The 25,977-nt window shown below is 41.7% G+C and overlaps 1 protein-coding gene across 1 annotated transcript in view; it reads left to right on the top strand.

The window, feature by feature from the left end:
- Nucleotides 1-977: 977 nt before the first annotated feature.
- Nucleotides 978-25,977, top strand: part of LOC133659872 (neurexophilin-1) — a 173,540-nt gene continuing 148,540 nt past the window's right edge. The window contains exon 1 of the mRNA XM_062062697.1: nucleotides 978-1,080. Within this exon, the coding sequence (XP_061918681.1) occupies nucleotides 1,033-1,080 (48 nt within the window). The 5' untranslated portion in view covers nucleotides 978-1,032. The remainder of the gene's footprint in view (nucleotides 1,081-25,977) is intronic.

Raw genomic sequence — 25,977 nt, 5'->3', positions numbered from 1 at the left:
TGGGAAATTATTTAAATCATTTTCTCATAACCGCTTTAAAGGGTCCAGTGTGTAGTTTTTCCTGAAGCCAATGCTTAGCTAACAGAGGTTTTGCCGTTGCATGCATTTTAAAAGGAGGCCTGTTTTTCATGTTAATGTTATGTTGCTATGCTATTTTCAGTGTGATTTTAAGTGTCATTGATTATTTGGGAGCAGCAAACTTAACAAAGTGCAGTTTTATATCTAGCCAAGAGCTATCTTTAACAGAGATGCTATCGTGCTGCATTCAAGTGCAACGTGCTGCCATTTAGAAGATTGATTTCGACCTTTTCGCCTTATCTTTGTACTTACTGGAGGGTTTTTTTTTCTTCTTTCTCTTTTTTTTTATGGATGGAATGTTTTTTAGGGTTAGTCTGCCAAGCTGAAAGACAGACAGTGTGATGAATGACAGCTTTATTTTTTAAATTGACTATTATTTTTATTCCAGTGCCTTATTTGCTGTTTGGACATTTTTCTTTTTTTATTTTCAAACAATAAATTCAAAGCTTCGGCAATTAAATGTTAACATGAAATCATCGGCTTGTAATTGTTGCGTTTATGAAGCATTTTTTGATTGCTGAAAAATGTAAGGGGGGTCTAATGTTGGAGTATTGGCGGAGGTCTCTTGTTACATTTGAATGCAATTCTTGTTAAACGTGTTTGTTTCCAAGTAGGCACAGTTGCACTGAGGCGCCACTAGGGGGCGTCCTGAGGACACAACAGCACAAGTTTCTTCTCCAAAGTCCTTCATAACCCCCCCTCCATCCCTGAGTGTGGGTATAAAGCATACCTCCGCTGCCTCTCTGATGTACAAACAGCAGCTCAGCCTCCCAACTCCGCATCCTTCTCCCCGAGAACAACCTTGTCCGTCTCCCACCTCGGGACCACCCCTTCACCCTCCCGCCCCCACCCCTCGCCACTTCATTCCCCCAATCAAGTTGGGCCGGCGGGGAGGCTTTTCCAGCGCCATCAGAGAGAGGAGCGGCGCCCGGGCGACGCGCTGGCAGGTCCGACATGACGAGCACGTGGTGCTGCGCTCTGCTGCTGTCCGTCGTCCCTCTGGTGAGTGACATCACGCTCATGTTGGGGGTCACCTGCGCCCCTTGTTGTCGCCACTTCTGCCAGGCTGCCATTCACAAAAAGAAACTTAAAAAAAATGCTAAGCTAACTTTGCTTTTATTGCGTTATTTGCAACTGATGACAAATTAGTCAGTTATCTAATGTATGTTTCATATTTGATACAGTAGGTGACACTTCGCTTGCAATGCACTTCCGACCTGATTATGCCCGATAAGTCCGAAAGAGAGGATGCAGTACTATCTACTCACAGGTGGTTGTTTGAGCCCACTCCTTAATGCTTCAGTTGCACGCAGGATTCTCACAGGAATGAGCCTTACCCGCTGTACTAGTATTGGCGCTCCGATGGCGGTGAAGTCATGTCTGCGTGTGTACTAACAGCTCAGTTATGCTGCTGCAGCACGAAGAAAAAAAAGAAGAAGCTTAAAAAGTCGCCGTTTTGACGCTTTAGTGACAAACCAATGGCTTTAATCCTGCCGGAGACAGTAACACCCCCATCCCACACCCCTCCTCCTCTTCTCTACTCCTCCTTTGCTGATGAACGTGTCAACAAAGCAATCGTGGAAGAACAGCGGCAGCCGTAATCCGCACTAACTTGCGTCGGCCTTTTAAAAAAAAAAAAAAAAAAAAAAAAAAAGCTCCCGCGGCGTTATCAGTGTTTAATTTGCATAGTGATGGAAAGAAGTCAATTACTATTAATTATTCTCTACAACTTCATTCCCATTATCCAATTGAATTTGCCATCTTGAAAAGCATAAACTCAATTTCACAGCTGGCTAAGCTCGCTAATCATCCCCCCCCTCCCCCTCACAACACCCCCCCCCCCCACCCCACCCCCCCTACACGCCGCATTCAAGGAACACTTCTTTGCTTGTAACGTCTGCTACGTTACATGTCAGACTCCAAGCAAACCTCAACTGGCGCTCGAATTGTTCGCTTGATCCTAAGCCGCCGCCGCCCGCAGCTCCTTCGGCGGCTCGTCGGAGCCACGGGAACCGCGCAAACTTACTTCGGCCGTCTTTGAAGCGAGCGGCGTGTGAAAAGATATCATTATGCCTTTTCCTCCCCTGGCTAGCGGGGGGGGGGGGGGGAAGTGCTGGCGAGTTTTCTTCTTCTTCAAACCGTCCTCTCACATATCACCGGTGTTTATCCTCTCACAGGTCACGCCGGTAATTGTGCCCTCAACTCCTCCGCAGATAGCAGGCGTGGACACACTCTATGATTTGTCATCATCCCTCACAGCCTCGGGTCGCACTTTGATTCCGCGGCCAGACCCAAACACCTCAGACCGTGATGGAAGACACCAAAACCTCAGCCAGAGTCCACTAAGTGCTCGTGTTAAAGACTTAGCAGGGACTACGGTATACCTTCTAAATCAGGTGTGGCCTGCGGGCCTTTTAGGGACAAACAACAACAACGTCCAGACACACCAATGATGCAATGTCATAAACGCCATAAAGCACGTCTAACAGGAAAATGCTGCAAATGCCAAAAACACACACAAACCCCAAAAACAAACATTCGAGAAACGTTGCAAATTTACAGAACAAAACAGAAGCTAACCAGATTATCAGGAAGTTAGCCAGGATACCAGCAAGTTGGCTAGGCTAGTAAGAATTTAGCTAGGATACAATGAAGTTTGTCAGGATACCAGGAAGTTAGCTAAGATACCAGGAAGTTGGCTAGGCTACTAGGAAGTTAGTCAGGATACCAGGAAATTGGCTAGGCTGCTAGGACGTTAGTCAGGATACCAAAAGGTTAGCTAGGATACCAGGAAGTTGGCTAGGCTACTTGAAAGTTTGTCAGGATACCAGGAAGTTAGCTAAGATATCAGGAAGTTGGCTAGGCTACTAGGAAGTTAGTCAGGATACCAGGAAATTGGCTAGGCAACTAGGAATTTAGTCTGAATACCAGGAAGTTGTCTACGCTACTAGGAAGTTAGCTATGATACCAGGAAGTTGGCTAGGCTACTAGGAAGTTAGTCAGGATACCAAGAAATTGGCCGGGCTACTAGGAATTTAGTCAGTATACCAGGAAGTTGGCTACGCTGCTAAGAAGTTAGTCAGGATACCAGGAAGTTGGTTAGGCTACTAGGAAGTTAGTCAGGAAGTTGGCCATTGTACCAAGAAGTTGGCCATTATACCAAGAAGTTGGCCATTATACCAGGAAGTTGGCCATTATACCAGGAAGTTGGTCATGATACCAGCAAGTTGCCCACATTACCAGGAAGTTAGCCCTGATACCAGGAAGTTGGCTAGGCTAAGGAAGTGGTCCATGATACCATGAAGTTAGTCATAAGACCAGGAAGTTACCCAGGATTCCAGGAAGTTGGCCATTATACCAAGAAGTTGGCCATTATACCAAGAAGTTGGCCATTATACCAAGAAGTTGGCCATTATACCAGGAAGTTGGCCATTATACCAGGAAGTTGGCCATTATACCAAGAAGTTGGCCATTATATCAGGAAGTTGGCCATTATACCAGGAAGTTGGCCATGATACCAGCAAGTTGCCCATAATACCAGGAAGTTAGACATGAGTAGGATGCCAAGAAGAAAGTTAGAGAAATAAATATTTTATTTATGTCTTTTTGTTAAACACATAAAAATGGTTGCAATACAATACTGTAAAATATTACGTCTTAAATATTTAAAGGCTGATATCCCTTGGGTCTGTTGCCCTCTTATCCTGGCTAACTTCCCTTTATCCTGGCTAACTTCCCGTTATCCTGGCTAACTTCCCTTTATCCTGGCTAACTTCCCGTTATCCTGGCTAACTTCCCTTTATCTTCGCTAACTTCCCGTTATCCTGGCTAACTTCCCTTTATCCTGGCTAACTTCCCGTTATCCTGGCTAACTTCCCTTTATCTTCGCTAACTTCCCGTTATCCTGGCTAACTTCCCTTTATCCTGGCTAACTTCCCGTTATCCTGGCTAACTTCCCGTTATCCTGGCTAACTTCCCGTTATCCTCGCTAACTTCCCGTTATCCTGGCTAACTTCCCTTTATCCTCGCTAACTTCCCGTTATCCTGGCTAACTTCCCTTTATCCTCGCTAACTTCCCGTTATCCTGGCTAACTTCCCGTTATCCTGGCTAACTTCCCTTTATCCTGGCTAACTTCCCTCTATCCTGGCTAACTTCCCGTTATCCTGGCTAACTTCCCTTTATCCTGGCTAACTTCCCGTTATCCTGGCTAACTTCCCGTTATCCTGGCTAACTTCCCGCTATCCTGGCTAACTTCCCGTTATCCTGGCTAACTTCCCTTTATCCTGACTAACTTCCCGTTATTCTGGCTAACTTCCCGTTATACTGGCTAACTTCCCGTTATCCTGGCTAACTTCCCGTTATCCTGGCTAACTTTCCGTTATCCTGGCTAACTTCCCGTTATCCTGGCTAACTTCCCGTTATCCTGGCTAACTTCCCGTTATCCTGGCTAACTTCCCTTTATCTTCGCTAACTTACCGTTATCCTGGCTAACTTCCCTTTATCCTGGCTAACTTCCCTTTATCCTGGCTAACTTCCCGTTATCCTGGCTAACTTCCCTTTATCCTGGCTAATTTCCCTTTATCCTGGCTAACTTCCCGTTATCCTGGCTAACTTCCCTTTATCCTGGCTAACTTCCCTTTATCCTGGCTAACTTCCCGTTATCCTGGCTAACTTCCCGTTATCCTGGCTAACTTCCCTTTATCCTGGCTAACTTCCCGTTATCCTGGCTAACTTCCCTTTATCCTGGCTAACTACCCTTTATCCTGGCTAACTTCCCGTTATCCTGGCTAACTTCCCATTATGCTGGCTAACTTCCCGTTATCCTGGCTAACTTCCCTTTATCCTCGCTAACTTCCCGTTATCCTGGCTAACTCCCCGTTATCCTGGCTAACTTCCCGTAATCCTGGCTAACTACCCGTTATCCTGGCTAACTTCCCGTTATCCAGCTAACTTCCCTTTATCCTGGCTAACTTCCCGTTATCCTCGCTAACTTCCCGTTATCCTGGCTAACTTCCCTTTATCCTCGCTAACTTCCCGTTATCCTGGCTAACTTCCCTTTATCCTCGCTAACTTCCCGTTATCCTGGCTAACTTCCCGTTATCCTGGCTAACTTCCCTTTATCCTGGCTAACTTCCCTCTATCCTGGCTAACTTCCCGTTATCCTGGCTAACTTCCTGTTATCCTGGCTAACTTCCCGCTATCCTGGCTAACTTCCCTTTATCTTCGCTTACTTCCCGTTATCCTGGCTAACTTCCCTTTATCCTGGCTAACTTCCCTTTATCCTGGCTAACTTCCCGTTATCCTGGCTAACTTCCCTTTATCCTGGCTAACTTCCCTTTATCCTGGCTAACTTCCCGTTATCCTGGCTAACTTCCCTTTATCCTGGCTAACTTCCCTTTATCCTGGCTAACTTCCCGTTATCCTGGCTAACTTCCCTTTATCCTGGCTAACTTCCCTTTATCCTGGCTAACTTCCCGTTATCCTGGCTAACTTCCCGTTATCCTGGCTAACTTCCCTTTATCCTGGCTAACTTCCCTTTATCCTGGCTAACTTCCCGTTATCCTGGCTAACTTCCCGTTATCCTGGCTAACTTCCCTTTATCCTGGCTAACTTCCCTTTATCCTGGCTAACTTCCCATTATCCTGGCTAACTTCCCTTTATCCTGGCTAACTTCCCTTTATCCTGGCTAACTTCCCGTTATCCTGGCTAACTTCCCGTTATCCTGGCTAACTTCCCTTTATCCTGGCTAACTTCCCGTTATCCTGGCTAACTTCCCGTTATCCTGGCTAACTTCCCTTTATCCTGGCTAACTTCCCTTTATCCTGGCTAACTTCCCGTTATCCTGGCTAACTTCCCGTTATCCTGGCTAACTTCCCTTTATCCTGGCTAACTACCCTTTATCCTGGCTAACTTCCCGTTATCCTGGCTAACTTCCCGTTATGCTGGCTAACTTCCCGTTATCTTGGCTAACTTCCCTTTATCCTCGCTAACTTCCCGTTATCCTGGCTAACTTCCCGTTATCCTGGCTAACTTCCCTTTATCCTGGCTAACTTCCCTCTATCCTGGCTAACTTCCCGTTATCCTGGCTAACTTCCCTTTATCCTGGCTAACTTCCCGTTATCCTGGCTAACTTCCCGTTATCCTGGCTAACTTCCCGCTATCCTGGCTAACTTCCCGTTATCCTGGCTAACTTCCCTTTATCCTGACTAACTTCCCGTTATCCTGGCTAACTTCCCGTTATACTGGCTAACTTCCCGCTATCCTGGCTAACTTCCTGGAAATATGAGACATTAGTGACACTTAAAGAAGGTGTCACATTAGCTCTGCTTCTTCCTACTCCTTTTCATACATGTGTAAGTGTAAATGTACTTTAAGGGAACTTTGCTGTGAAGCATGTTTAAAGGAAAATAAAGCATCACTAAAAAGTACTATAGGTGAACGTTAAAAACTTCACACTGACAATTGTTGTCGATACAAAGTAGTTCATAAGTATATTATTAGTAGTAAGTAGAGATGTCCGATAATATCGGACTGACTTCTTTAGTTCCGTCTGCGCTTCCTTGTTTGTTTTTGTCACCATGGCGACTCATTAGTTTCACCTGTCATTTGTTGTTTGGATCACACCTGTCGTTTATCAGAGACTACTATTTAAGCCTGCCTTTTCCGGTCACTCGGGTTGGCTTCATTCTGTCACGATCGGGATGCAGCATGCTGCGGTTCGTTCTCCCGGAATGCATTACTGACGGCTCCGGACCAAGGCGCGAAGGTAGGAAATTATATGTTAACATAAATCACCCAACTACCAAAAACACAGGCAAAGAACAAAAAAGACAAGCATGCCTAACACACGGGAAGCTACAACTTAGCATAGGCTAGGGAACAAGCAAAACTTACGTGACATTAGCGTGAAGTAGTGATGGGTTGATGAGGCGTCATGAAGCGTTTCGACACATTGCAAAACTGTATTGATGCTGTGTCGATACTGTGTCACTAAATATTGACATCTGCTGGACATTAAAAATCCCTACAGGCAACCCATGGACCGACTCAACTGACACTGATTTTATGACCTAGTATATAGTATATACTAGGTCATAAAATCAGTGCCAGTTGGTTTATAATATTGTATATACTATATACAATATTATAAACCAAGTCATTGTATTTCATTTAGGATTATTTCATATCTTCATTTAAATAAAAATATATTTGTATCTTTTTTAGATACAATCAATAAATAATGTGAACTTGTATCATAACATCGAAAACTAAGAGAACATGTTGTGAATGAGGATGCTTGTGGACTGGGAATTTATTTTATTTTATTTTTTTTACACATTTTTATTTAAAAAAAACCCTGTTTTTCCAACGTATATAATATTTTAGACGATTTCTCTTAGTTATTATTTCTCCGGCTGTTGAAAAGACCCGCTCACAGGCAATGTTCCCTCTAATTGTTCATGTGTGTGAGCAAACACAAAAACTCTGTGAGCATTCAGTGGATCACATGTGAGCAACATCACACGTGGCAATACCAGCAGCACACCTGTCTCAAACCAATCTTTTATAACAACACTCAAATGAGAGGAGTCATGTTCATGAGATTATTTTGTAATATTAGTGATTTGGCCCACTTGTAATGAAAATAAAAGAAATCTTGTTTTTCATAAGCTATAGATTAGTATTGTACAATATGTCTGGGTGGGGGTCCTGATTTGGAAATCATTTGTACCCCTTTCAGAGAGCACATTTAGTTCCCCTTAAACATCCTCATGTTGCACAATGAAATGTAAGCATAGGATGAAGTGTGCATTCCTGTAATTTTCTCTAGTAACAGCATTCCATGATTAATATCAATAAATTAACATTAATAATAAATGACAGTAAAATAAGCACACGTATGACTGAGGAGTCATAGTGTAACTTTGTGTGGTGTTTGAGTTGTCTGACTTTTTGTGTGGCCGTAAAAGCACCAGTGGTTTAGTGGTATGCGTGTTGGTGACAGATGACAAGTTGATTTTGGCCTGGTTTGTACGGCAGAAAATGACTAGTTTTTCGAGATAGAAGTTTTTTACTCATGTATTTGGTGTGGTTATGGCCGAATATAAACAGTTTTGCTCAATAAAGTGATCGATATAATTCCTGTCCTCGAAGCATCTCGATAGACGTTACAATAATTGAACGGTGTTGACGAACACCGTTAGGGCCGCTTGTTGTCACTGTCACTCAGAGTTGCATTGCAAAATTACACAGAATAAATGTGTTTATTTTGTTTAGAATTCAGATGGGTTTGATTTGGTGCGCGGCATATATTTGCTGTGCGCAGAGCACGCTTGAGCAGTGCGCAATTGCGCAGGCGCGCACCCTAGAGGGAACGTTGCTCACAGGGCACAGAGGAGGCGTCAGTGCGACCCAGTTCAAGTATCGGTCACATGACCAAAACGGCTCATGATCGGTAACGTGACTTTCTAAAAGTGGTACGCGCACCGACACGGTATCGCTCTATGAGTTCGACGCATGCGCCGATGCATCGGTGTTGCCGGACCCATCACTAGCGTGAAGCAAACAATGAAGCCACACCGAGTGACCGGAAAAGGCAGGCTTAAATAGTAGTCTCTGATAAACGACAGGTGTGATCCAAACAACAAATGACAGGTGAAACTAATGAGTCGCCATGGTGACAAAAACAAACAAGGAAGTGCAGACGGAACTAAAGAAGTCCAAAACTAACAGAACATAACTAAACTAAACTTGATCCAGACCACGGATCATGACAATCTACAGCTTTTCACACACACAAGTGAATGCAATTCATACTTTGTCAACAGCCATACAGGTCACACTGAGGGTAGCCGTATAAACAACTTTAACACTGTTACAAATATGCGCCACACTGTGAACCCACACCAAACAAGAATACATCAGCACCGTAACACAACATAAACACAACAGAACAAATACCCAGAACCCCTTGCAGCACTAACTCTTCCGGGACACTACAATATACACCCCCCGCTACCCCCTACACCCCCCCCGACCCCCCACTTCAACACCGCCCCCCCCAACCCCAACCCCGCCCACCTCAACCTCCTCATGCATGGGCATGTACGAGCCAGTCTGCCCCACAACAAGAGGATAGAGAACAAAATTGGACATAACGGGATTGACTACAGCGTCGGACTACAATGGTGGACCCGCGCAAAGACCTTTGGGTACATTTCTACTAGAGATGTCCGATAATATCGGGCTGCCAATATTATCGGACGATAAATGCTTTAAAATGTAATATCGGAAATTATCGGTATCGGTTTCAATGATTTTTTAAAACGCCGCTGTACGGAGTGGTACACGGACGTAGGGAGAAGTACAGAGCGCCAATAAACCTTAAAGGCACTGCCTTTGCGTGCCGGCCCAATCACATAATATCTACGGCTTTTCACACACACAAGTGAATGCAAGGCATACTTGGTCAACAGTCATACAGGTCACACTGAGGGTAGCCGTATAAACAACTTTAACACTGTTACAAATATGCGCCACACTGTGAACCCACACCAAACAAGAATGACAAACACATTTCGAGAGAACATCCGCACCGTAACACAACATAAACACAACAGAACAAATACCCAGAACCCTTTGCAGCACTAACTCTTCCGGGACGCTACAATATACACCCCCCGCTACCCCCTAGCCCCCCACCTCAACCCCGCCCACCTCAACCTCCTCATGCTCTCTCAAGGAGCTGCTGTTTTGAGGCGTGTTAAAAAAAATAATGCACTTTGTGACTTCAATAATAAATATAGCAGTGCCATGTTGGAATATTTTTCCATAACTTAAATGATAAATGGGTTATACTTGTATAGCGCTTTTCTACCTTCAAGGTACTCAAAGCGCTTTGACAGTATTTCCACATTTACCCATTCACACACACATTCACACACTGATGGAGGGAGCTGCCATGCAAGGCGCTAACCAGCAGCCATCAGAGGCAAAGGGTGAAGTGTCTTGCCCAAGGACACAACGGACGTGACTAGGAAGGTAGAAGGTGGGAATTGAACCCCCGTAACCAGCAACACTCCGATTGCTGGCACAGCCACTCTACCAACTTCGCCACGCCAACTTGAGTTGATTTATTTTGTAAAACCTTGTTACATTGTTTAATGCATCCAGCGGGGCTTCCCAACAAAATTAGGCATAATAATGTGTTAATTCAACGACTGTATATATCGGTATCGGTTGATATCGGAGTCGGTAATTAAGAGTTGGACAATATCGGAATATCGGATATCGGCAAAAAAGCCATTATCGGACATCTCTAGTAGTAAGTATACTATTATTATATTACTTATATATTTTACTGTTTGTTTTTTGTGGAAAACGTTTGGGCACACAGAATGCTATCTATCTTCTTCCGCTTGTCCGAGGTCGGGTCGCGGGGGCAGCAGAAAAAAATGAAATGTGTACCGTATTTTCCGGACCATAAAGCGTACCGGATTATAAGGCGCACTGCCGATGAATGGTCTATTTTCGATCTTTTTTCATATAAAGGGGCACCGGATTATAGGGCGCATTAAAGGAGTCATATTATTATTGTTTTTTTTCTAAATGTAAAACACCTCATTGTGGTCTACATAACATGTAATGGTGGTTCTTTGGTCAAAATGTTGCATAGATGATGTTTCACAGATCATTTTCAAGCCGCTTTCTGACAGTCTCTTCCGGATGCGCCGTTTTGTGGGCGGTCTTATTTACGTGGCTCACCTTCGGCAGCGTCTTCTCCCCGTCATCTTTGTTGTAGCGGTGTAGCGTGCAAGGACGGGAGTGGAAGAAGTGTCAAAAGGTGGAGCTAACTGTTTTAATGACATTCAGACTTTACTTCAATCAATAACTGAGCAGCATCTCCTCATCCGGAAACAACAACACAGGAAATGTGTCCCGTGAAAAAACGTCCAACCGGAACTCTAATAACTAAAGTTCCTTGGGTGAATAATATAAAGTCACTACACCGGTATGTTTTTGCGCTTTCATGGCGAGTTTACTGACAGATATAAGTAAAAACTTTACACTACTTTATATTAGAAATGGCAACAGCGGAGGATGAATGTCCCATAACAAGAAGATAGAGAAAAAGAAGAAGCTTATCGACTACGGACTACAAAGGCGGACTTGCATAATTTTTCAGGATTTATGTAGATCCCTAATACAGATCAGCTGGTACCGGAAGGTAAGAAAGGGGGCTTTTGCATAATATTGCGAAACAAAACGCCAGATAATATCTTACCTTATACACACACCATAATAATACTCGTATGTTGAAGCACATCAAGTGGTGCGGCTTCATAGCTTACCAAAGTCGTACTAAAACATTTTGATAGATTTTCGAGCGCCGTGTGTAATGTTCTATATTTTCAATGGAACTTATAAATTGTTGGTGTTGTCTACTTGAGTGATGTTGCCATCATACCTTTTACCACGTATCTCTTATGTTTGACTTCCATCTACTGGTCACACTTATCATTACACCATGTACCAAATAAAATTGCTTCGAGGTCGGCGAGCAAAACCAGAATTATTCCTTACATTAGGAATAAGGCGCTCTGTCGAGTTTTGAGGGAAAAAATTATTTTAATTAAGTATGCCTTATAGTCCGGAAAATACGGTATGTATGCCCCAGTGTAAAAGTCCTAGACCTCTTAGTGGCTGACTCAAAGTCTAAAATTACATTTACACTGCAGACCAAAGTGGCCCAAATCGGATTATTTTGAAATCACATTTTTTCCACCTGACTGTTTACACTGCAATTAAAATGAGATCTTTATCAGACTCCAGTGTAAACGCGCACAGGCCCCAATGTGGCCCACAAGTGGCCTCGTTGTCACTTGCATGCGCACTTCCATAAAGTGAAAACAAAGGAAGTTGACCGGATTCTGTAAATGAACAAGGAAGTCACTACTACTACTACTACAAAACAAAATAAAAGTCGCCACACCTTAAAAATTCCTGTTTTTTTAACGTTAGCAAATACGCCACAGGGTCAATTCCGGTCCTTCAGCAATCGCTATTTTTCAGAGTCAAAATATATATTCATATTTTCCTTATTTGCGCACTATTGACTAAGAAAAGTTGGCCGTCAGAAAAGGTTTTGCTCACCGAAACCGGATGTTGTGATTCACAACATCCGGTTAATTGGATTTATTTAGGTTATTTTTTAGGGACTTCTAATTTATTTTTAATTTATTCTATTCAATTGTATAATTATGTTGGTATTAGTGGTTATTTTGCACTTTAAATATAGCATTTTGTTTTTATTGGATTTGTTGAGGTAATACTCTTATGTTGAAGGTTAAAATTTATGTAACCAATTGGTTAATAATAAATGGGTCAGTTTTTCCTATACCTACTCTTGCTGACTATTGTTTTCTGTTTTAACACTACAACATCAGTAACAGTAACATCACTTTATCAAGCCTTTCTAACATTCCACACAACAAAATAAGGAATAAATATACGTATGATTCGTGCCTATATCGTATTGTATTGATATCGGTATCGGCCAATACTCAAGGCTACAATATCGGTATCGTATCGAAAGTGAAAAAGTTGTATCGGGACATCCCTAGTTGGGAAGAAGTATCCACTTCCGCTGGCGGGCTGCGTCTCTCCCCGCGCACACGAATGACTTAGCTCGCCCAAAGCTGAAGAAAAAGTCACATTCAGGTCGCATTGCGTTTAGACTGAAGCCACATTTGAAAAGATCCGATTCCAATCGGATTGGGACCTGAAGTGGCCTGAATCTGATGCCAAAAGATCAGATCTGAAGCACTTTGGAGCGTTTAGACTGGCAAAAAAAAATCCGAAGTGTGTCACTTGAGGGCAAAAAAAATCTGATTTTGTGTGGCCCAAAACCCTCGTTATGAGGACACTTGAAAAAAGGACTGATTATCCAAAACCAACTTTTCTTACCTATTGGTACGAGGCCTGGCCGATATGGCCTAAAAATATAATCTTCCATTTTTTTCACCCAAAAAAATCTATTTATGATTTTTTTCAGATTTTTTTCCCTACTTTTAATCATTCAAAACATTTATTTGATCAACAAGTAGTAGTCGGAAATGACACTGAATCTTACTCTTTGCAAATTCTAATTTGAATAATGTTTTTTAGATCAGATGCAAATTTGTACTTTTTATGTAATAATTTTCAGAGAACTCAATTAAGAGCTTCCTCTGGGAAGCAATACTTCTGCTTGAATAAAATACTTCTCTTAACAAAAATTTAGCCTTGCACATTGCATGCAAATAAATAATAATGTCCAACATGGAGATTAACATAGAAACGTAAAACTTCTGTCTTGAATAAAATACTTCTGTGAATACAAATGTATATATAATAAAATGCAATAATAATAATAATCAAGTAAAAGATTGATAACACTATACTATAGTTTTATTAAGTGGATAAAGGCAGACTTTTTCATTCACACATCTTTGCAGTGTGACGGCTTTAATGATGGCTCTCTGCATTGTGCATCATACTTACCTACTGTGAATGATCCCACCACAGTAAGATGCATTGTATCCAGAATTTGTTGTTGCGGTCTTGTTCGGCTCGTAGGGTTGCATTCTGCACTCGGCTGGAGGTTTCCGTTTCAGATGCAGGAATAATTTCTTGCTGCTGCCTTTTTTAAACAAACTTTGCAGCGTGCAGTCATTTGTTCCACTCCGGTTGCCGCAAAACTAAACCACTGACAACCCTTTTCTTTTCTTTGGAACAAACGTCTGCTCTTGTTAGCGTTAGCATTAGCCATGTTTTGAATCTCTGCTAAGCAAGTAAAGGGGGCGTGCGAGGGCTCATTTATCGATTTTATCGAATTTATCGATAAAATCGATGTATCGCCCAGGCCTAATTGGTACCTGTTTTTGTGTATTTAGGATCTGCGTAAGCCCCAAAAATTTTAAATCAAACCATCGCGGAAATATTTATAAAAAAATACTTCCTTGCTTCATACTTCCTCTAACCGAGCCGTTAGGAATTTGCCCAATTTGTGACATTTTCCCCAATTTTGATGTCAGCAGATATCTCCTTTTATGGTATAAATTCGCCCAAAGTGCTTTGTGCGAGTCCGCTTTGTAGTCCGACGCTGTAGTCCAGTGTTTTTCAACCACTGTGCCGCGGCACACTAGTGTGTCGTGAGATATTGTCTGGTGTGCCGTGGGAAATTATGCAACTTCACCTAATTGGTCCCAAAAATATTTTTGGCAAATCAATAATTATAATCTGCAAATAATGTGCCGTTGCTTAGTGTCTGTGCTGTGTAGAGCTCGGCAGGGTAACCATGTAATACTCCATGTCAGTAGGTGGCAGCAGGTAGTTAATTGCTTTGTAAAAGTCGGAATGGGTCGGGTGAGGTGAGGACGGTTTGTTGTGAACCCAATATGCAAAACGTAAAAAGGTATGTAACGCTTAAAGGCCTACTGAAATGATTTTTTTTTATTTAAACGGGGATAGCAGATCCATTCTATGTGTCATACTTGATCATTTCGCAATATTGCCATATTTTTGCTGAAAGGATTTAGTAGAGAACAACGACGATAAAGGTCGCAACTTTTGGTCGCTGATTAAAAAAAAGCCTTTGCCTATACCGGAAGTAGCGTGACCTCACCGGAGGAAGGACTCCTCACATTTTCCCATTGTTTACGATGCAGCGAGAGAGATTCGGACCGAGAAAGCCACGATTACCCCATTAATTTGAGCGAGGATGAAAGATTCGTGGATGAGGAAAGTGAGAGTGAAGGACTACATTGCAGTGCAGGATGTATCTTTTTTCGCTCTGACCGTAACTTAGGTACAAGGGTTCATTGGATTCCACACTTTCTCCTTTTTCTATTGTGGATCACGGATTTGTATTTTAAACCACCTCGGATACTATATCCTCTTGAAAATGAGAGTCGAGAACGCGAAATGGGACATTCACAGTGACTTTTATCTCCACGACAATACATCGGCAAAGCTCTTTAGCTACTGAGCTAACGTGATAGCATCGGGCTCAAATGCAGATAGAAACAAAGTAAATAAATCCCTGACTGGAAGGATAGACAGAAGATCAACAATACTATTACACCAAGGACATGTAAATACACGGTTAATAATTCCCAGCTTGGCGAAGCTTAACAATGCTGTTGCTAACGACGCCATTGAAGCTAACTTAGCAACGGGACCTCACAGAGCTATGATAAAAACATTAGCGCTCCACCTATGCCAGCCAGCCCTCATCTGCTCATCAACACCCGTGCTCACCTGCGTTCCAGCGATCGACGGAAGGACGAAGGACTTCACCCGATCATCCGTGTGGTCGGCGGCTAGCGTCGGATAGCGCGTCTGCTATCCAAGTCAAAGTCCTCCTGGTTGTGTTGCTACAGCCAGCCGCTAATACACCGATCCCACCTACAACTTTCTTCTTTGCAGTCTTCATTGTTCATTAAACAAAATGCAAAAGATTCACCAACACAGATGTCCAGAATACTGTGGAATTTTGAGATGAAAACAGAGCTTTTTTGTATTGGATTCAATGGTGTCCGAATACTTCCCTTTAACTATTGACGTCACGCGCATACGTCATCATACATAGACGTTTTCAACCGGAAGTTTAGCTGGAAATTTAAAATTGCACTTTATAAGTTAACCCGGCCGTATTGGCATGTGTTGCAATGTTAAGATTTCATCATTGATATATAAACTATCAGACTGTGTGGTTGGTATTAGTGGGTTTCAGTAGGCCTTTAAACCAAAAATGAACAAAAGGGAAAGGAAAAGGCATTGAAGCATAGGGGTGGCGATGCAAAACGAAAGTAAAACTGAACTGGCTACAAAGTAAACAGAAACAGAATGCTGGACGACAGCAAAAACTTGCAGCGTGTGGAGCCGAGACGGCGTCCACAAAGTACATCCGTACATGACATGGCATTCAACAATGTCCACACAAAGAAGGATAGCAACAACTTAAATAGTCTTGCTTGCTAAAACAAAGCAGGTGCGGGGAATAGCGCTCAAAGGAAGACATGAAACTGCTACAGGAAAACATCAACAAAACAGGAAGGGCCACCAAAATAACAGCGCAAGACAAGAACTAAAGCACTACACACAAGAAAACACCAACTAACTCAAAATAAGGCACGACCATCTGGTGGAGTTTCATAGTTTTTTTCATAGTTTGGGTGCGACTTATACTCAGGAGCGACTTATGTGTGAAATTATTAACACATTAGCGTAAAATATCCAATAATATTATTTAGCTCATTCACGTAAGAGACTAGACGTATAAGATTTCATGGGATTTAGCGATTAGGAGTGACAGATTGTTTGGTAAACGTATAGCATGTTATAGTTATTAGAATGACTCTTACCATAATATGTTACGTTAACATACCAGGCACGTTCTCAATTGGTTATTTATGCCTCATATAACGTACACTTATTCAGCCTGTTGTTCACTATTCTTTATTTATTTTAAATTGCCTTTCAAATGTCTATTCTTGGTGTTGGGTTTTATCAAATACATTTCCCCCAAAAATGTGACTTATACTCCAGTGCAACTGATATGTTTTTTTCCTTCTTTATTATGCATTTTCGGCCGGTGCGACTTATACTCCGAAAAATACGGTAAATAAGACTGCACTCAAAACGGCGCATCCGGTTTAAAAACGGTCCGTGAAACCTTATCCATGCAACATTTTGAGCAAAGAACCACCATTCCATGTTATGTACACCACAAGAAAGTGTTTTAGATGTATAAATAAAATCATAATATGACCCCTTTTAGCAAGAGTACAAGTACGATCATAAAACATTAGAGTTCTAAAACTTTAAAGGAAGTCCTGAGCAAACAAGACGCTTAAACTTAACCGAAAGGGGAACTGCACTTTTTTTGGACTTTTGCCTATCATTTACTAAATTTATGAGCGACAAGCACACGTTTCTTTATAATGCATTTTAACTCGTGAATAACAATCAGTTAACAAATGAGCTGATGGGAGCCATGACGTCATTGCATCTATTGTGCCAATAAAACCATCTAAAAACATCCAAAAAGCACAACAATATTCCATTTACATTTTGTGACCTGAATATTAACCAAGTCTTAGCGAAATTGTTACTATGAGCGCTAACGTTAAAGGCCTACTGAAACCCACTACTACCGACCACGCAGTCTGATAGTTTATATATCAATGATGAAATCTTAACATTGCAACACATGCCAATACGGCCGGGTTAACTTATAAAGTGCAATTTTAAATTTCCCGCTAAACTTCCAGTTAAAAATGTCTATGTATGACGACGTTTGCGCGTGACTTCACGGGGTGAACGGAAGTATTGGCACACCATTGTGTCCCAATACAAACAGCTCTGTTTTCATCGCAAAATTCCACAGTATTCTGGACATCTGTGTTGGTGAATCTTTTGCAATTTGTTTAATGAACAATGAAGACAGCAAAGAAGAAAGCTGTAGGTGCGATCGGTGTATTAGCGGCGGACTACAGCAACACAACCAGGAGGACTTTGAGACGGATAGCAGACGCGCTACCGTGAGTACAGCTTTGGCTTCCAAACATTTGATCGCTTGCCCGTACGTGCGTGGCGCTATGTGCATGTCACGTACGTAACTTTGGGGAAATATATGTTTCTTGCCGACTCTGATGGCAGCTGGGGTGTCGTCGAAAGCTACAACGCCGCACTGCTGTCCTCACCTTGACTTCCTCCGTCTCCGGGCCGCCGACCGCATCGGTGATCGGGTGAAGTCCTTCGTTGCGCCGTCGATCGCTGGAACGCAGGTGAGCACGGGTCGTGATGAGCAGATGAGAGCTGGCGTAGGTGGATAGCTAATGTTTTTAGCATAGCTCTGTGAGGTCCCGTAGCTAAGTTAGCTTCAATGGCGCGTTAGCAACAGCATTGTTAAGCTTCGCCAGGCTGGAAAGCATTAACCGTGTAGTTACAGGTCCATGGTTTAATAGTATTGTTGATTTTCTGTCTATCCTTCCAGTCAGGGGTTTATTTATTTTGTTTCTATCTGCAGTTAAGCCTGATGCTATCACGTTAGCTCCGTAGCTAAAGTGCTTCGCCGATGTATTGTCGTGGAGATAAAAGTCACTGTGAATGTCCATTTCGCGTTCTCGACTCTCATTTTCAAGAGGATCTAGTATCCGAGGTGGTTTAAAATACAAATCCGTGATCCACATTAGAAAAAGGAGAAAGTGTGGAATCCAATGAGCCAGCTTGTACCTAAGTTACGGTCAGAGAGAAAAAAGATACGTCCTGCACTGCCTCTCTAGTCCTTCCCTCTCACTTTCCTCATCCACGAATCTTTCGTCCTCGCTCAAATTAATGGGGTAATCGTCGCTTTCTCGGTCCGAATCGCTCTCGCTGCATTGTAAACAATGGGGAAATGTGAGGAGCCTTTCAACCTGTGACGTCACGCTACTTCCGGTACAGGCAAGGCTTTTTTTATCAGCGACCAAAAGTTGCGAACTTTATCGTTGATGTTCTCTACTAAATCCTTTCAGCAATAATATGGCAATATCGCGAAATGATCAAGTATGACACATAGAATGGATCTGCTATCCCTGTTTAAATAAAAAAAAATCATTTCAGTAGGCCTTTAAGGATCTACTTTTAGCCAAGCCGTGATCACAGAGCACTAACGAGCTTTACTGCTGCGTTGACATATTGAGCCGGTGAGCTGCTGCACCGCCTCTAAATTGGTGAAAGTTATTTCTAGATTATGAATCATGCCTCTCACCTGGATAGTAGAAGGTTGTGCACCTAAACCGAGAAGTTGGTCAACTTTGACATCCAATTTAGGTCCTGAGGTGGGGAGAAAGACACAAAAACACACTCGTTCACACCCACCTTTTTTTTCAACCCTTCCCGAGGATTATGATTCATTCTTCATGCATATATATATATATATATATATATATATATATATATATATATATATATATATATATATATATATATATATATATATATATATATATATATATAAGTGCAGTCACGTCTTATGGTGCCATCTTTCAACATTATTTTATATATATATACACAGAAGGCAATATATATATATATATTACTTGAATTTATATATATATATATATATATATATATATATATATATATATATATATATATATATATATATATATATATATATATATATATATATATATATATATATATATATATATATATATATATATATATCATATGGCCATCAGGTGCCATCTTTCAAAATTATTTTATGTCTCCAATATTGTCCACACCTGTCTCCATCCAAACACATCAGTGCGCTCTTAAACGCACGGCGGTAAGCGAGGGGAAAATGACGTCAAACCAAGCGCTTGGCTTCGTTTACTCCGAGGGGAAATCTCCGGAGCAAAGTCTGTGTCACTAGTCCGCCATGATTATCAAGCCAAACGACGCTAATGTGCATGCGTCTGACTTCGTGTTGCCTAAAATGCATTAAAAAATTACGTTTTTTCGGTAATTAAAAAATTAGATGATGTTAATAACCGTCTGGAATTTTATCGCAAATTATCATTATACCGATTACTGTTACATCCCTCGTCAATTAACAAGTAAAAAGTCAAGAGCGGTCACAGCATGTTCTTGCCGCCGATGTTTGTCAATTTTTTAGGGCATTACGGCAAATGACGAGGGCGGTCGCGGCAGTTGCCGTGGTTAAATTTGAGCCCTGACATTACACATATACTGTAATTACAGCATGTACAGTGTATAAAACTCTGATGTAGGTCAGACCTGGGCATTCGGCGGCCCTTTGTGCATCCCTGTCCGGCCCGCGTGAGGCCAATCATAAATTACAAAATAAATTTAAAAAAGTATCTATGTTGAGTGTGCAATACAACGGTGCTGCTTTTATTTTGAAAAGCGTTATTTGTATTACTTCCGTGTGGACGTATGCGCGTGCGTGATTGTGAGTGAATGTGAACAGCTGCAATCACAAATTACAAAATAAAGTTGAAAAAACATACATGTCGTGCGCGCAATACAACTGTGCTGCTTTTATTTTGAAAAGTGTTATTTATGGGCGTATGTCCGTGTGTAACCTGTGAGTGAAGGTGCACAGCGACAAGTAAATAATAATGATAAATGGGTTACACTTGTATAGCGCTTTTCTACCTTCAAGGTACTCAAAGCGCTTTGACAGTATTTCCACATTTACCCATTCACACACACATTCACACACTGATGGCGGGAGCTGCCATGCAAGGCGCTAACCAGCAGCCATCAGAGGCAAAGGGTGAAGTGCCTTGCCCAAGGACAGAACGGACATGACTAGGAAGGTAGAAGGTGGGAATTGAACCCCAGTAACCAGCAACACTCCGATTGCTGGCACAGCCACTCTACCAACTTCGCCACGCCGTCCCAAGTGATGCACGGTTTACACCCGAGACGCTAAAAAGAGAAAAGTTGATGAGGAATGCCGTGTTTTCAACAAGACATGGACTGCCAAGCAACGTTCCCTCTAAGGTGTGCGCCTGCGCAATTGCGCACTGCTCAAGCGTCCTCTGCGCACAGCAAATATATGCCGCGCACCAAATCAAATCCCATCTGAATTCTAAACAAAATAAACACATTTATTCTGTGTAATTTTGCAATGCAATTTTGAGTGACAGTGACAACAAGCGGCCCTAACGGTGTTCGTCAACACCGTTCAATTGAACACCGTTCAATTATTGTAACGTCTATCGAGATGCTTCGAGGCCAGGAATTATATCGATCACTTTATTGAGCAAAACTGTTTATATTCGGCCATAACCACACCAAAAACATGAGTAAAACACTTCTATCTCGAAAAACTAGTCATTTTCTGCCGTACAAACCAGGCCAAAACCAACTTGTCATCTGTCACCAACACGCATACCACTAAACCACTGGTGCGTTTACGGCCACACAAAAAGTCGGACAACTCAAACACCACACAAAGTTACACTATGACTCCTTAGTCATACGTGTGCTTATTTTGCTGTCATTTATTATTAATGTTAATTTATTGTTATTAATCATGGAATGCTGTTACTAGAGAAAGTTACAGGAATGCACACTTCATCCTATGCTTACATTTCATTGTGCAACATGAGGATGTTTAAGGGGAACTAAATGTGATCTCTGAAAGGGGTACAAATGATTTCCAAAGCAGTGCTTTTGGTATAAAGTTAAGTTAGGTTAAATGAAAGTATTGTTATTATTATCAATTATTATTATTATTATTATTATTATTATTTATCTCACGGTATATATCAAAAATAATATTGAGCAACATTTAAATGAAATATTGTCGATGCGGCCCTCCAGCAGTGCTCGGGTTGCTCATGCGGCCCCCGGTAAAAATGAATTGCCCACCCCAGATGTAGGTATTTGGATGGTTTTTGTAACGCTGTATAAGCGGAATAGAGCGACTCTTATTGCCTCCGTTGTTAGCTGACTTTTACTAACAATTATTTACAATTTAGAATGCATCAAAAAACATAGGTGTTCTTGTCTTACTTAAGGATGGTGAATGATAGGCAACATTTTTTTTTTAAGTGCAATTACCCTTTAATCCTAAATGGGGGACACTAGCCCTAAAACCTTTACCCATAATAAAATTCTTAGACCTCTTAAAGGCAGACCAAATGTACGAAGGACGTCTGAAGCGTTAGTGGACATTAACCTTGATGAGAAACTCTTGGGGAAGGTTCTAAACCCCCTTAGACCTAAACCCGTAATGAGAGGGAAACCTTCACTTACCGTCTAGTCTGGAACCCCTAAGGAGACCTAAACTCTGAGAGACCATCGCAGGGACTGCAAGTACACACACGCACACCTGCCCAGTGAACGCAACGACTTGCTTTCCGCCGCCATCGTTTATCTCACATCAAAATGTTTACGTGGCGCTTTCCATGCAACACACACACACACACACACACACACACACACACACCTACACACACCTACACACACCTACACACTGCAGCCTTGCCGCAAATGAATAGTGACACTCTCTCTTCTTGGCTTCATGTGCATTCCAGTGGTTTCCATTAAAGCTGCTGTGTGTAAGTGTGTGTGTGTGTGTGTGTGTAAGTGTGTGTGTGTGTGTGTGTGTGTGTGTGTGTGTGTGTGTGTGTGTGTGTGTGTGTGTGTGTGTGTGTGTGTGTGTGTGTGTGTGTGTGTGTGTGTGTGTGTGTGTGTGTGTGTGTGTGTGTGTGTGTGTGTGTGTGTGTGTGTGTGTGTGTGTGTGTACACATGTGTGGAGAATGTTTATCTGGCTCTTAGAAAGCGGCGTGTTGTGCGTCTTATCACAGGCCGGCCGAGTGCAGAAATAGTTTGTCCTATATGGGCTCCTGTTGTGTTATCTTGTAGACTAGTCCCATACTGTCCAACCTGGAATCATATTAACACACTTTAATTGTGTGTGCGTGTGTGTGTGTGGTGAAAGAGGGAGAATGAAATGTAAATGCAAATGAAGTGTCTGAGCTTTGAGCAATAAAATGTTGTACTGCTGCGGTGATAAGAGGAGCTTTAGCGGAAGGAAACATTGATTTCTTTCTTTTTTTTCTCTACAGCGTGGGAGAAATGCAATTAAGAAACAGGAAGAAGAGTGACAGTGCACTCAAAAGAGCATGAAAGTATCTTTAAAAGTACCGTTGCACGATAACTCGAGAGTAATTGTGTGGTTTCGGAGGAATATTACACGCCTGAACTTGGTAACACAGGCAGAATGAGAGCGAGAGTTGACATATGTTATAGAATAATATGAACAAATATGACCATTTCAATTCAAAATGTAGATTGTTTCTTATAAAAATCTTCATCTGAGTTATAATTGGGGATGGGAATTGATAAGACTTTTTACGATTCCAATTCCATTTTCTATTCTGCTTAGCAATTCGGTCCTTTATTGATTCTCTTATCAATTCTCATTTGAAAAAAAAAGGATTACAAACTGGTTGATTAGCATCAACTTTGTTTAGTTTAGATCTGTGGTTCTCAAACTTTTTCTCACCAAGAACCACCTCAGAAAGACCACCACAATGACCAACATTGAAATACAGTAGCATAGTAGGCCTAAGTATTCATTAAAAAACAAGGCAGACGTTTTATTTAAAGGCCTACTGAAACCCACTACTACCGACCACGCAGTCTGATAGTTTATATATCAATGATGAAATCTTAACATTGCAACACATGCCAATACGGCCGGGTTAACTTATAAAGTGCAATTTTAAATTTCCCGCGAAACTTCCGGTTGAAAACGTCTCGGTATGATGACGTTTGCGCGTGACGTCACGGAGTGAACGGAAGTATTCGGACCCCATTGGATCCAATACAAAAAGCTCTGTTTTCACCACATAATTCCACAGTATTCTGGACATCTGTGATGGTGAATCTTTTGCAATTTGTTTAATGAACAATGGAGACTGCAAAGAAGAAAGCTGTAGGTGGGATCGGTGTATTAGCGGCGGACTACAGCAACACAACCTAGAGGACTTTGAGATGGATAGCAGACGCGCTATCCGCCGACCTCACCTTGACTTCCTCCGTCTCCGGGCGCCGACCGCATCTATGATCGGGTGAAGTCCTTCGTCGCTCCGTCGATCGCTGGAACGCAGGTGAGCACGGGTGTTGATGAGCAGATGAGGGCTGGCTGGCGTAGGTGGATAGCTAATGTTTTTAGCATAGCTCTGTCGAGGTCCCGTAGCTAAGTTAGCTTCAATGGCGTCGTTAGCAACAGCATTGTTAAGCTTCGCCAGGCTGGAAAGCATTGACCGTGTAGTTACATGTCCATGGTTTAATAGTATTGTTGATCTTCTGTCTATCCTTCCAGTCAGGGGTTTATTTCTTTTGTTTCCATCTGCATTTAAGCACGATGCTATCACGTTAGCTCCGTAGCTAAAGAGCTTCGTCGATGTATTGTCGTGGAGATAAAAGTCACTGTGAATGTCCATTTCGCGTTCTCGACTCTCATTTTCAAGAGGATATAGTATCCGAGGTGGTTTAAAATACAAATCCGTGATCCACAATAGAAAAAGGAGAAAGTGTGGAATCCTATGAGCCCTTGTACCTAAGTTACGGTCAGAGCGAAAAAAGATGCGTCCTGCACTGCACTCTAGTCCTTCACTCTGACGTTCCTCATCCACGAATCTTTCATCTTCGCTCAAATTAATGGGGTAATCGTCGCTTTCTCGGTCCGAATCGCTCTCGCTGCTGGTGTAAACAATGGGGAAATGTGAGGAGCCCTTCAGCCTGTGACGTCACGCTACTTCCGGTACAGGCAAGGCTTTTTTTATCAGCGATCAAAAGTTTCGAACTTTATTGTCGATGTTCTCTACTAAATTCTTTCAGCAAAAATATGGCAATATCGCGAAATCATCAAGTATGACACATAGAATGGATCTCCTTTCCCCGTTTGAATAAAAAAAATCATTTCAGAAGGCCTTTAACAAGTATATTTAATATTTTTGGCCACTGTGCCATTACACACAGTTTGAACAGCAGCACTGTGTTTGAATATTTTAGTAAGTGATTATTTGGGAAGTGGCTACGCGTACCACAGTTTGAGAATCTTCCGTCATGTGTGTGTGTGTGTGTGTGTGTGTGTGTGTGTGTGTGTGTGTGTGTGTGTGTGTGTGTGTGTGTGTGTGTGTGGTCTGGCAATGCTTACTTAATGGGGACATCGCTCTGTTTACACCAGGGGTGTCCAAACTTTTTCCACCGAGGGCCGCACACTGAAAAATCAAAGCAAGCCATTTTGATATTTTTTATTTTAAAAACCAATACAGTAAATGTATAAAAAATATACATTTAGGCCGCCACTCAGGCTTGATCCCGGTGAACCCAAAGAGTTTTAGTCAAAAAAATGTGTCATTATTTAGTATTATTATTATTATTATTATTCAAAGTTTAAATCTCTAGATCAACATTAGGTCTATCTGTCAAGAAACGTTTTTAAACATTTAAGTTGTATGCCCTTTTTGTCAAAAACCCCCCAGGTTTTTTATGGAAAAACCCCCCACCAAATATGCAATTAAATTTTAAAGTGGAATATTTGAGATTATAAAATAATTGGAGCCTTAAAAAGGTCAATAACTCATAACAACATTGACATTTTTTGAGCAATGACACACGTGGAAAACAATCCCACTGAAATTATTGGGGATCCAAAAGGGTTCTACTCATTAAAGTGTTAAAAAATAAATTATACTTTTTTTTTTTTACTGATTACTTTTAACTCAATAATCCTGAGATCAGCTTCAGATCTGTCCGTCAATTCCAAGTTTTATTGTTATTTATGTTTTTTGTTTGTTTGTTTTAGGCCCTTCTTTTAAAAAACAACAGCTCAGTTTTTTTACATGGCAAACACAAAATCTGCAGCATTTTCCCCAAAGAATATCTCAAAGTGGAATATTTAATGTGACGTAATTGGAGCCTTTGAATAGGTCAATAATTCATAATGACGTTGATTTTGATTAATTATAATTTTTTTAAGAAAGAAACAGCCTACATGGGAGCTTTGTGTTATTAGAGTAAACATTGCAACATTTTCTTGTTCCATTTCACCTGTTTGCTCTTTTATACCACGTTTGTTTTTGTTTTTTTATCGTATTTTTAGAATGTGTCGTGGGGCCGTTAAAAAATGACCTCCGGGCCGCAAATGGCCCCCGGGCCGCACTTTGGACACCCATGGTTTACACCAGGGGTCACCAACGTGGTGCCCGCGGGCACCAGGTTGCCCGTAAGGACCAGATGAGTCGCCCGCGGGCCTGTTCTAAAGAAAAAATAATAATAAAAAAAAATAAAAATAATTTTTTTTTTATTTTATTTTATTTTTTTTTAAATTAAAT

The sequence above is a fragment of the Entelurus aequoreus genome, linkage group LG11 (assembly GCF_033978785.1).
Source record: "Entelurus aequoreus isolate RoL-2023_Sb linkage group LG11, RoL_Eaeq_v1.1, whole genome shotgun sequence".
NCBI classification, from domain to species: domain Eukaryota; kingdom Metazoa; phylum Chordata; class Actinopteri; order Syngnathiformes; family Syngnathidae; genus Entelurus; species Entelurus aequoreus.
This window is presented reverse-complemented; position numbering and strand designations above follow the sequence as displayed.